General features: G+C 38.8%; 1 protein-coding gene and 1 pseudogene across 1 annotated transcript; both read left to right on the top strand.

Moving 5' to 3' along the window:
* Window positions 1-205: 205 nt before the first annotated feature.
* On the top strand, window positions 206-9041 carry LOC122088427 (probable serine/threonine-protein kinase PBL8). The gene is made up of 7 exons (XM_042657696.1): window positions 206-483; window positions 566-703; window positions 1492-1805; window positions 1900-2035; window positions 4692-4828; window positions 4940-5063; window positions 8327-9041. The coding sequence occupies exons 2-7, from the start codon at window positions 640-642 to the stop codon at window positions 8782-8784; spliced, it is 1233 nt and encodes a 410-aa protein (XP_042513630.1). The 5' UTR covers window positions 206-483; window positions 566-639; the 3' UTR covers window positions 8785-9041.
* A 408-nt stretch (window positions 9042-9449) lies between these two features.
* On the top strand, window positions 9450-10255 carry LOC122089069 (annotated as a pseudogene).
* The last annotated feature ends 2442 nt before the right edge of the window (window positions 10256-12697 follow it).

The raw sequence follows: 12697 nt of genomic DNA, 5'->3' as shown, positions 1-12697 counted from the left end.
GCTTTGTTTTTTAGAGAATCAATTCTTTTGATGACGTGGTATTCTTTTTAGGGTTATCATTAGCCACATGGGCATATGAAAAAGAAGGGGGAGGGGAGGGGGAGGGGAGGGGGAATATGTTATTTCATGAAAATGAGGGGCTTATCTGTCTTTTTCTCTAATAAAATACTCATTCATTAATGGTCCTACGAGTTTTGTTTCCTCTAATCTTCTGGCTCGTTTTTCTGGGTATAGAGGTTTCACACCAGTTGAATCTCGTAGTAGCAGTGACGAACGGAGATGGAACAGCTCGGCGGCTTCACATTCGCTAAAGATTTCTTCGATGTTTTCAGTGATTGATTATAAATGGATCTTCTCCGATAGTCAAGAAGAAAGAAGAGGAAGAACTGGAAGTTTCGATTTTTAGCTAGTTAACAACCGTAAAGGTGGAAGAAATACGGAGTGGAAGAGCGGAAATCAGACGCCGTTCACAGAGACGGAGAGGTAGAGAGTAATTAGAACCGATTTTTTTTGTATAATACTTACATTCTATGAATTGTATTGTATTTCATTCTAAAATTTTCAGGGAGTAGTCATAATACGAAGGGAGGCAGCGAAGAATGAGACTCAGTGTTAGGGTGCAGCCACAAGAAGGGGAAGATGGGAAATTGCGGTACCAGGGAAGAATCAGCGGTCGTTGCTCATGCTCATACCCAGGCTCAAGGTTAAAGCTTTAATTCCTTCTGTTCTGATTTCATTTTCCCTCATTCATGTGTTGGTACTCATTTTGTGGCACACATTATGCCATTTCGTCACCTCCATCATCATTTCACATCCTTCCTTTTTTTTTCCAGTTAAGATAGCTTGTCTTAACTGGACCATGTAGAGGAAATCATAAATTTTTATTTCCCTGCTACAAAATGTTTTCAGGCCAAGCGGACTTACGATTTGGCAATGTGACCGTATAAATGGGACATTAACTGGATATGCTGCCACCTATAAACTTTGGTGGCCTGTCTAAACCACGTGGCTCATCGTATATGGGGTTTTGTCCTCGGGATTTCTTGGGGCTATAAGTTTCGGGGTTGTTGGTTTTCATGGGTTTCATCATTTCATGTTTTATGTCTCTGGAGTCTGGATGGCTGGTTTAAACTTTAGGATTTCAGGTTTTGTGGATTTAAATTTCAAATTCAGGATTTTCACGAATGCTCAGGGGTTAGAAGTGACTGGAAGTGAAATTCAGATTGAATAGTAAATATTGGTATTAAACATTTACATTTATGACATTTTCTATGCTAATTATTGAATGATGCTGATAGAAGCTACTCTTCACAAATCATTGTTTTGTCAGTGACATCATTATCCTCTTCGTTGATTCAGGGAGAAACAAAAAAAACAAAACAAAGGAAAAGAAAGAGTACCCTCTGTTTTTTGAGATTGAGTTGGGCTTCATTTCTTTTGCTCTTGCCTTGAAATCCCCCTTTTTACCTCTCTTTTCTTATCCTTTTGCAGCTCAAGAAGTAAATAATGCTCCCGATAAGAAGCACAACCGTTCCTTCTCGGATTTGAGTGATCCTTCTACCCCTCGCAATCCCGAGGATTCCAGAAAGAATGCAATTTTATACACCCATGTGATAGCCTTCACACTCTTTGAACTTGAAACCATTACCAAGAGTTTCCGTTCAGATTATGTCCTTGGTGAAGGTGGGTTTGGGACTGTATACAAGGGATACATAGATGAGAATGTGAGGGTTGGCCTCAAATCTCTCCCTGTTGCTGTCAAGGTGCTTAACAAAGAGGGTCTTCAGGGGCATAGGGAATGGCTTGTAAGTTGGATTTTTTGCGCTATCCACTTCGCTTCTTTAGTTATATGATTTTGTTTTCTTAGTTCTTGACTGTTTCATGTATTTTACTCTTCAGACAGAGGTCAATTTTCTAGGGCAGCTTAGGCATCCAAATCTGGTGAAGTTGATCGGGTACTGTTGTGAGGATGATCATAGGTTACTTGTATATGAGTTCATGTTTCGAGGCAGCCTTGAGAACCACTTATTCCGAAGTATGCACTTATTTTTCTCCCATGATATGCTCTTTTCTTCCTTATCTTTGCTTTTAATGACTTTATGTTTCCTGTCATTATAAGCTACATTGAAATTGCAATAGTTAGATAGCCTTTTGAGCTGGCTTGGAGACCTGAGCTTCTAAATTTAAATTTTTTGAAATGTTTACTATTTGTCAAAAATATGAATAGTTGATTTTTATGGGTGGTTGTAGTTGAGAACTATGTCAAAATGGATGATGAATTAGAACTGTGTGACTCTGTCCTTGGCTCCTTGCAGTTAATGCTCCTCTATCTTTCCCCTAGTCACATGCTTCTCCCCATCTCTATAACTCATGTGCAGCCTACTTCAGTATGATTGGCAGTCTCTAATTCATCCCCACCCGTATAAAGTCTTTTTAAGCAGATTTTGATGATATTCTCTTGGGGAACTGGAGCAGTAAGGAGTGGGCGGTGTGGTAATTTGAGGAGAGAATTGTGTAGGAGTTAGGACTGAGCTTATGTAACTTCCACATGAACCATATTAAGGTTTTAGTAATGAGGGGATTGACTGTGGATGAAATTTCTAGACAAGGATCATGAAACTAAGGATCTTGTATGAGACTTCTATCCCTGGTTCTTGTTACATTGGGCCATTTACCATTTATCATTCTCCATCCTCCTCTCTTCCTTATCCAATTGATGCCAATTTAATCGTTTTCTGCATTCTTGCAAGAATCATTTTATTGGAACCTATTCATCATGGAAGCCATCTTCCCGAAGATGCCTGTATGCTCCTGACAATTTGGTTTAAACATTGGTCGCAAGGTTGTGTGTTGAGGCCAATGTTAAGTTGTTAACCCATAGAATGTTTTTGGGAGAATTTAGAATCAAAGGAACCAAAGGATCTTGAAAGAGAAGGCCAGAGACTAATAAAAATTCTGCTTCAAAATTGGGTTGTGCTTCTTTATAGTGCTACTGTGCTAGTGTTTATGAGGATTTTCTTGGGGATGCAAAGCGTGACATTTGTGGTCTAATACATGGAAAGTATTTTGTGGGTATCATAAGTATCTACTTCGCTTTTTTGATTTTAAAGAGATACATGTGCAGACTAATCTTTATGTAAAGAGCAGATATGGAATATCATGAGTGCTGATATACATGTAAACTTTTTCTAGTAAATTCGTAATACACAGTTTCCTTTGTTGGCTTTATTTTATATTCTTTCCCCTTTTTTTCCGATGCGGTTAGGTGGTATGGTGAACTAAGGGGTTGCAAAGATATAAGGTTATTTTCTTTATGAGGTTCTGATTCATATGCCATCAAGTGGTACATTTACAAAGATTGAAGATTCATCACTATATGGGTCTAGTTTCTTAATGTAGGAATGGATTTGACAAATAAACCAGCCCCAAACTGCAGGAACTTTTGAACTAAGAACAACCAAAACCAATAGCAAACTTATAGCAGAAAATCAGACTTCGGCCACAAACCAGAATTGATAAACGATCTCAATGAACAGTAACCAGAAGCGAAATAAATCAGCAGCAGTCTTAGGATTAAACTAGAAATTTGAATGACAATATAACACCTCCAATAGGTTCAGATCACAGATGCTAATAGTCCAGAATGTCACAGTAACACAGAACAGAAAACAGAATCTAAATCTGTTCAGATTTGACAATCGGCCAGAATTGCTTGACAGTTCACTTCAGAAGATCCAGTGGTTTGATTGACCCCAAAATTGGATTGATCCTCCCTCTGGATAGGATCATCCTTCGATCAGAATATGGAGACCATCGGATGGCTGGTTCTCCAAAACAGCTAGGCCGACAGGAAGGAAAACAGTGAAAACCAACCCAGAAATCTGCAGAGAAGTTTGATCACTTACCTGAACTGCTGGAGAGGAGAATCCAATAAGAAAACCAGATAAGAAAAGACCCACCTGGACTTCTCGCCGCAGAGTGTCGATCGGATCACACACCAATCCCTAACCCTTGATCAAACACAAAGGCATAGCCATGGAGAAAACCCAGTGGCAGCAGCATGAAGCTTCTCTTTTTTTTTTTAATTGTCAAAATCGTCTCCCTATGATGAGAGCTCTCCTTTATTTATAATAATGATGGGGAGGGTTTACAAGTAATAGTAACTCAAAGTTACTAAATCTGAGTTACTAAAAATTGATTACAAAAAGTTACTAAAAACTGAAAATTATAATCTAATGAAAATAGAAACTAGTCTAGACAGAAATTAGAAACTAACAATGACTTGAAATTAGCAACTAATTTAGGTACTGAAATTAGAAACTAAATAACCCCATTTAAAAAGGAAACTAAAGAAAATGAAACAAATCACTGAATCCCGTATGCAACCTTAGAACCCCTAGTTTAGACCCATAAAAGTAGCCTGATACACTCCAAACCACATGGACTGAAGGCCCAACACGTATACAACCCAACCCTAAGCTTATTCCTAATAAAACAAGCCTAGTTTGGTGAAGAATCTGCATCATTTCTATAATCCAAAATCACTACTCTCTCTCTCTCTCTCCCTTTGTGAGTTGAGATTTAATGTCGGTTAATTTTTGTCATAACATAGTTACACATCTCAAACTAAGTGGGTGGGATTGTTGGTCATGGCTCAAATTGAAATCTCTTTTTTTGCTTGAGGCATTCAGAGGCAGCAGTTCCATTGTCTTGGGCGACAAGAATGATGATTGCACTTGGAGCTGCCAAAGGGCTTGCTTTCCTTCACAATGCAGAAAGGCCTGTTATCTACCGGGACTTCAAGACCTCTAATATTCTATTGGACTCCGTTAGTGCTTTTTCCCTCCTCTCTCTCTGCTAACTCATCCATTTATTTTCCCATAGGAGCAAAAAATTTAGTCATTTTGTTTTCTTTGAACTTGTTCCCTATGATATGCAGGACTACACGGCCAAACTTTCAGATTTTGGGCTTGCCAAAGCTGGACCACAAGGTGATGAGACTCATGTATCAACTCGTGTGATGGGTACATATGGCTATGCTGCACCTGAATATGTAATGACTGGTAGGGATTCTTGACCCTTTTATACTTGCTTGCCCAGTCCGTTACCACTCTCTTCCCATAGCTGTAGGATGTCTGAAACGAGAATGCAGTAATCATAATGTTAACTTTCTGGTTCTGCTTCAAATTATCCAGATTAATTATTATCAAATCCATGGATTTTTAATTTGCATTTTTGAGATCCTCATCTTGTCATGTAGTAGCTGTTGTCAAATTGTCAGATAATTCACAGAAAATTTGTATATTAGTCTATGTTTTCGGGTTATCTCCTGAAATTTAGTCATTACTGCACTTATCTCAACTCAGCCTTGTCCCAACTACTTTGGCTCATGTATACGATTGTTCTGCCATGCCACTCTGCCTAGCATAACTTGCAGTTGAGTCATAAACATTCACGTCTTTATTTACTATTTCAACCCGATCAATTTGTAATTTATTCCTTGGCTTTTTATTTCCTAACACTTGCATGATACTATCATCGATGTTATTATTTGTTTTCAATTATAACATAACTATCAGGGTTTAAAAAGCCAGAATTGGGATCTGGACCAGTCCTGGTTGGTTCTGATCTGGTTCGGATCATTAAGAATCGGCCCAAACATGCCCTAACTCTAGTTTCTGGAAGGATATTGGCCAAGCCGGATTGGTCAGAATTAGGATCGGCCTCAGCCAATTCCGATCCAAATCGGCTGATCCGATCCCAATTTTTGAAACCTTTATAACCATCTCAATTGATTTTTCTGTACCTTGTTAGTTTGTGGTTCTGGCTCTTCGGTTTATGACTTTGGATTAAACTATTTTTGTTCTAATCCTTTCCAGTCTTGTCTTTCTAAACATCAATGGATCAGATGTGTTGATTTCACATGTGCTGTTTGACTTGTTTCTTCTGCTTTGCATTAAAAATGGGTGCTTTGGCTGGTATCTCATGGTCACCAATTCTAACTATTTCCTCACATCCACTCTTTCTTTACACTGCATACCTATTATTTTAGTTCCCTAGCTCAAAAGCTTCTATTTCTCACAAAATTCACCATGGTTTGGGCTTGGGGCATTTGTTTCCTCTCTGGTCCGTCTTTTCCAAACTGGATTACTGGCAAACAATATGAATTAGAACATCCTGCATATGCTTGGTCATATCACACAGAACTAATACAAAGGGACTGGAGACTCATTCCTTTTGCCTATATTAATAACCATGAATTATGCATATCTCAAACTCAGTTATGTATCGGGGACTCATTTCTTTTTGTTAGGACCACCAGATTGTCCCTATAAGTAGCAAAGGCCAAGTGAAGATAATTTTTTCGTTTTTGCTCATTTTAACCATCAAGTTCCTTGACATAAATCCAAACCACTTTTTGATAACCTTTTTTTTTTTCTGGAAAAAGATTCCAGCCCTCCCACACCCTGGAGCAGACCAGCACATCCTGTGTTTTTTGCCACGTGCAAAGGTGATTTGGAAATTCTGACTGTTGGATGTCTAGGAAATTATGTGGATTTGTCACATGTCAAATTTCAGTTCAATGTGTCATCTTATATATAGGCATACCCTCTCGTTTATGTCCATGCACCCCACTATAGTCCATTTGTAGGGGGAGCCATCTAGGCATTTCTGATGTTCAATTACTTCAATCACTTTAGTATACTATTATCATCTTATCATAGGTTCAATCAATTGCATCCAATATTTCATAGCGTGGCTCATTAACTTGATCCCTAACTGACTGTTACAGCTTTGGATTTCAGTGTTCTTATTTAGATAGGAACTAATGTGCCTTCCTTGCCCTATTGATCATGTTGAAGTGTTGAACCACTTGGCTAACCCAAACAAGCCGTTGTCTCCCTTGCATTTCTAAACTTCAATTAGGATACATTTTGCTGAGAGGCCTTTCTTGTTCTCATCTTTCTCAGTGCCCTTCAAAACAGCCTAATTCAACATCTGTGCATCTCGTCTCTAATGACATTGCTAATACTGTTTTGCTTCAAAATCAATATTAGCTACATGATCCTCTAAAAATATACTTTCTTCATCGTTCTGTCCTTCAATAAGATCCAGTCTTGGGATTGGTTATTGTCTATGGTTCCTGTCCCACATTTTAAGAATTTTTTGTACAGATATATTTCATATCATCCTTTACTTTTTAAAGCATTTTCATTCTTTCATTAAAAGGGGGAAAAAAAAAAAGGCAGTTCCAATATTTTCTAAAACGTGAACTCTTGATTCCAATTGTTAGATTTTTTTTTTTTGGGGGGGGGGGGTTGTGGTGTTCCTTAACTTGAAAACTTGAGCAGCTGATGCATGTCTGAACTATAATAGTATTTCAGTTATACATGCCATCTCCCAAATTCTAGTATTAGGAAATCCATATCACGCAATTGTATTTTGGGGAATTTCTGCTTTTAGTAGTGGGCGGGATTTAAATTGTCGTTCCACCCCTCCTGCTACCTATTTCAAGATTGTTCCAGATTATTGTTTCCGTTACTTGGTAGCATTGCACCACAGCTAGCCAGTTGGACTCCCCTACCTGCAGGATTCCTTAAGCTCAATTTTGATGGTTGCTCGCTACGGATTCCAAGGCCTCTAGAGATGGGGGAGTTATTAGGGATGATGGAGGGTTATTGGAGCTTATTTGGGACCTCATCCCTGGGGTTAACTCAATCCGGGATGAGCTGTTACCAGGAGTAGATGCGCTCTCTTGTCACCCACAATGTTATAGTGGAAGGGGACTATGCCAATGTTGACTGGATGGGGAGGCAGTTTGACTTGCTTTGGCATTATCATGCCCAAATATCTTAATCCAATAGAAGCCAAGTGAAGTGAGATCTAAACCTTAAATGGAAATTGTGAGCTTCTCTTTTCTCCCCCACCCTTTTCTTTTTGATGTTGTGGGTGGACTTTTGGCTCTCCTTTTCGTACTTTTCCCTTCTTTTCTAATAAATTCCTTATTTATCCCAGAAAGAAAAAGAGAACAAAATGTTGGTTCACCCAGATCTGAGGTTCTGTTCCATACATTCGTGATTGATGTTGGTATGATTTTTGACAAGTCCATCCACCCATTTTACCATCTGTGGTTGCTTAAGCCATCCTCGTCTCTTAGTTTCTGTTTCATACATTGGCAATACTTGCTGTTTTATTGAAATTGATGTTTTAAAAGTTCATCCACCTATATCTCACTACTTGGTTACTCCAGCCATCCATATGGTTCTGTTCAATACATTGGCAATACTTGCTGTTTTACTGAAAATTGTCTCCACTGAATGACCAGGTCACCTGACTGCCAGAAGTGATGTCTATAGCTTTGGTGTTGTTCTTCTTGAGCTGTTAACGGGTAGGCGTTCTGTGGACAAAACACGACCTGGCAAAGAGCAGAGCTTGGTAGACTGGGCCCGTCCAAAACTTAATGATAGAAGAAAGTTGCTGCAGATAATTGATCCGAGATTGGAGAATCAGTACTCTGTGAGGGCTGCACAGAAGGCATGCAGTTTGGCTTACTATTGCCTGAGCCAGAATCCTAAAGCAAGGCCTCTCATGAGTGATGTGGTAGACACATTGGAGCCCCTGCAAAGTAGTGGTGCAAATGTAGTCTCAAGACAGGGTTCAGTCAGTGTGGGTCTTCCCGACTATCAGCTGCCCCGCAAGTTTGCAGGCAATGTTGCTGCTGGTTGTAGGTCTCAGAACCCCAATTGTTCTCCTGGTGGCCCTACAGCATGCAGGGTGAGATGAGAAAGTATTAAAGAGTGTTGTGTGATGCAGGTTTCTGTGTGCTTTTTTTTCCCGGGTTGCTCTCCTGTGGAATGATCAGATGTCAAGAATGTGTTTGATATCAATTTGTGTTTGCTTATTGTTCAAATGGCAGTATGTGAATGGATAATGCTTGTTAAGATACATGTATGCATGTTCTTGGTACTGCATCTGCTTTTGACTTAATGTTCTATTTACCATGGTCGATGCATCAATTGATCCATTTGCTCGATGTGTCAGTTGATCGTGTAACTGTACGCACTGCTCCTTGTATTGGTTTAAAAACTTGGTTCTCATTATGCATGATAATAATAGTTATAAGGGAAATTTACCGTGCCACCCCTTCGAGAATGCCACAATGATAAGACCACTCACTCCATTTCACCAAATTATTCTCAGACCCCCTATTATTAGTTACAGTTAAGTCAAGAGGTAAAATGACCGTTATACCCTTTTCACTAAAACGGTCATGGTTAAGTCAAGAGGTAAAATGAACATTGTACCCTTTTCACTAAATCTAACTTTAACCCAATTCCTCTTCACCCCTACCTGGAGACAACAAGTTTGAATGTCCCGCCTGTGGTTTTTCCATCTGGCAATAACCCCAGCACCAGTCCACAACAGCGCCGAGTTCCTACTGGAACGAGATGCCCATAATATTCCCATTTGCATCTCAACTCAGGAAGCTGGATCTCCAATATGTCATGCTTGATAACAGAGGACCATTGTAAGTTGATTCAGCAATGTGCCAATTTAGAAATTCTTGAGGTATGACCTGGAAACTGTTTTTGTCGTTTCTGCATTTCTATCATTGTCTTTGCTTGTAAAGTTAACTAACTTTTGTCTACTCCTTATGGGTAGGCAAGAAATGTCATTGGAGATAAGAGGCTTAGAAGTTCTTGCTCAGAGGTGCAAGAGATTAAAAAGGCTTAGAATTGAGCGAGGTGCAGATGAACCAGGAATGGAGGATGAACAATGTGTAGTTTCACAGAGAGGATTATCTGGGTTAGCATAGGGCTGCATTGAACTTGAATACCTGGCTATTTATGTGTGATATAACCAATGCTTCCTTGAAATCCGTTGGTACATACCTCAGAAACCTCTCTGACTGGTGTTGCTCGACAATGAAGAAAGGATTGCAGATTTGCCACTCGACAATGGAGTCCAAGCTTTGTTGAGAGGTTGTGAGAAGCTTAGGAGGTTTGCCCTCTATCTACGAGCTGGAGGTTTGACTAATGTTGGTCTTGGTTATATAGGGCAGTATAGCCATAATGTGAGGTGGATGCTTCTGGGTTATGTTGGAGAATCTGACAGAGGTCTTTTGGAGTTCTCAAGAGGCTGTCCTAATCTGCAGAAGCTTGAAGCTATTTTCATGGATTCCAAAAGGCGTTGCCGCCGCCGCCGCCGCCTCCGCCGCCATTGTTCGTCATCGATACCGTCGCCACTGTTCTAAGCGATTGTTGATGGTCCAAATCTTTGGGAGAAAGGTAAATTAGGTCTTGGAATGGGTGAAAGGAATAGTAAATTATTACAAGGATATTTTAGGTACTTCATATTTAATAAGGGTATTTTGGTATTTAAAATAAAATAGAATTGCTAACATCAGCATATAAGATATATTTACGGTAGGGGGTCTGAGAATAATTTGGTAAAACAGAGGGGGTGGTCTTATTATTGTGGCATTCTCCAGGGGGTGGCGCGATAAATTTTCCTAGTTATAATATAATAACTTATACTATTTTTTGGTGGGTGAGATGGTTTGGAATTAATGATTCACTGGGTAGCAAAATTTCTACTATTTCAGAATCCCTGTCTCTTTAGTTTTCTTTTGCAAATACGTATGAGGTTTCAAATGCGGGTACTGGGAGGGGGATCAGAGAACAGAATTTGATCCAGCTCAATCATTCACCTGATATCAACATTTTGGCTCTGCCCAAGGAAGTGAGAACTGCAAAATTTACAGCCTTGACATGCATTGAGGAGGGGTGGGGGTGGGGTGGGGGTGGGGGGCATACCAGAAATATAAGGCCTAGTGCTGCATGGTAACCCCCTGAGTCTATGCATATATCTCAATTGAGATTTCCTCAGTTGTATTAGGGTGCCACTACCTTGTTCTAGTCGGGTATTGCAACAAATGGTGCTTTCTAAGATGGGATGGATCTAACGTGGACAACCTATATCTTTAGAAGAGAAAGGGTAAGGGGAAGCTAAAGCTAGAACCAAGTTATGTGCCGAATGGTCGAAAGCTAAGGCTGTATTTCATAGCTAAGAGAGGAAAGAAAAGAAATGAAATGATAAAAAAATAAAAAATTATGTTTGTTTGGTTGCCAATAGATGGAATTTTATTTTTAGAGCAGAATAAATCATAATCAAGATGAATTTTGAAATTAAAAAAAAAATCTTTTAGGCTGTGTTTGGTAGCCAAGAGAAGAAAAGAAAAGAAAAAAAAAATAGTTCATTTTTTGTATTTTTTTCCTTGGGTTAAGAATTTTTCTTTGCACTTGGTATGTATTCATCCAAGAGAAGATTTCCTTTTTCAAATTCAAAATTCCTCTTGGGAATTGTGAAATTTTCTTTTACTTCCCAAAAATTTTCTTACAAAAAACACAAGAAACCATGGGAAAATATGAAAACATAATAAAACAAAAAATAATGATTACACAATGATTTCCTGTGTCTATCTCTCTCCCAAAATTCAAAATTTTTTGAATTTTTTACTTTTCTTTTCTTTTATTCTCTTGGTAACCAAACATACATACTCTTTTTATTTTCTCATCATTTTTTTTTTCTAGATTCTTTTTTCTTTTATTTTCTTCTCTTAGCTACCAAACATAGCCTTAGTTCAAAATATTCCAAACCCAATGAAAATTTCTTAAACCAAGAAAACAAGTACAATTTTTGCACCTTTTTCTTTTCTTCTCTTGGATATCAAACACAGCCTAATGAAATAAAGCTAATACTTTAGAATGCAAATATTCTCAAAATTGGGCCCACCACGCACATGACATGTCCCAATATTTCCACAGTTGTCCTCAGATGCTCCACTCTATGCAAACCACTCTGGTTGTAGGTAGTCCTTTCAAAACAATTCCACTTCGGGGACCAGTGGTCCTATCCAAGTAGCTCTCAGCCTTTCCCTACTCCCTAGTGACTAATCTAATCCTGATGGTCCTTTCTTTTTTTTTAACGGTTCACACCCTACTCCAGTTATCTTTTTTCATGACTTGAATCTATGACATTGATTATAAGTTACAGGATTCTTTTATAAATTACAGGATTTATCTCTATAGAGCACTGGGATCAGAGAGTGATCCTAGGGTCAAAGTGATCTAGGGACGTATGCTGGTTCCTCTAGCCGATCACTCTCTGTCCCCGAACTCTATATAGAGAAGCAAGTGTTGGAAAAAAAAAGTTGGGAGAGGTGTTAAATAATTAATAGATACAAATAAAGCTAGAAGGTTGATTTTTTTTTTTTAATGAAAAAATAAATAAATAAAAACCCGTACCTTATCCCATACTAGGTGCTTATGAGGACTGAGAATTCAATGACCCTTGTTGCCTTGCTCTCACCATCATGAAGCTTGGGCTTTAAGGTGTGCTAGTAAGGTTCTCCCATTGTGATTAATGCACACACCAAAGTTTGATTGCCAGTGGAAGTTGTAGATCATTGCCTTAGGCTTTGGGATTTCTTTGTTGCGTGTCAGAAGTTGGATTCAGAGTTACCAACCCAGTTTCATATAATACTTCACCATTGCTTTAACTGGGACTTTGTGGCATTCTAATTTGGCTTTCTAAAACCTAAGCAACAATTGGAGAACCATCTAGCTGGCTATGTGAAGGCTTACATAACTAACACTGTTGAAATAGGTAACTTTTTTCAAGTAGCATTCAATTG

Source organism: Macadamia integrifolia, chromosome 9, assembly GCF_013358625.1.
Source record: "Macadamia integrifolia cultivar HAES 741 chromosome 9, SCU_Mint_v3, whole genome shotgun sequence".
NCBI lineage: Eukaryota > Viridiplantae > Streptophyta > Magnoliopsida > Proteales > Proteaceae > Macadamia > Macadamia integrifolia.
The sequence above is the reverse complement of the archived record's forward strand: the minus strand, read 5'-3'. Positions and strand labels throughout refer to the sequence as shown.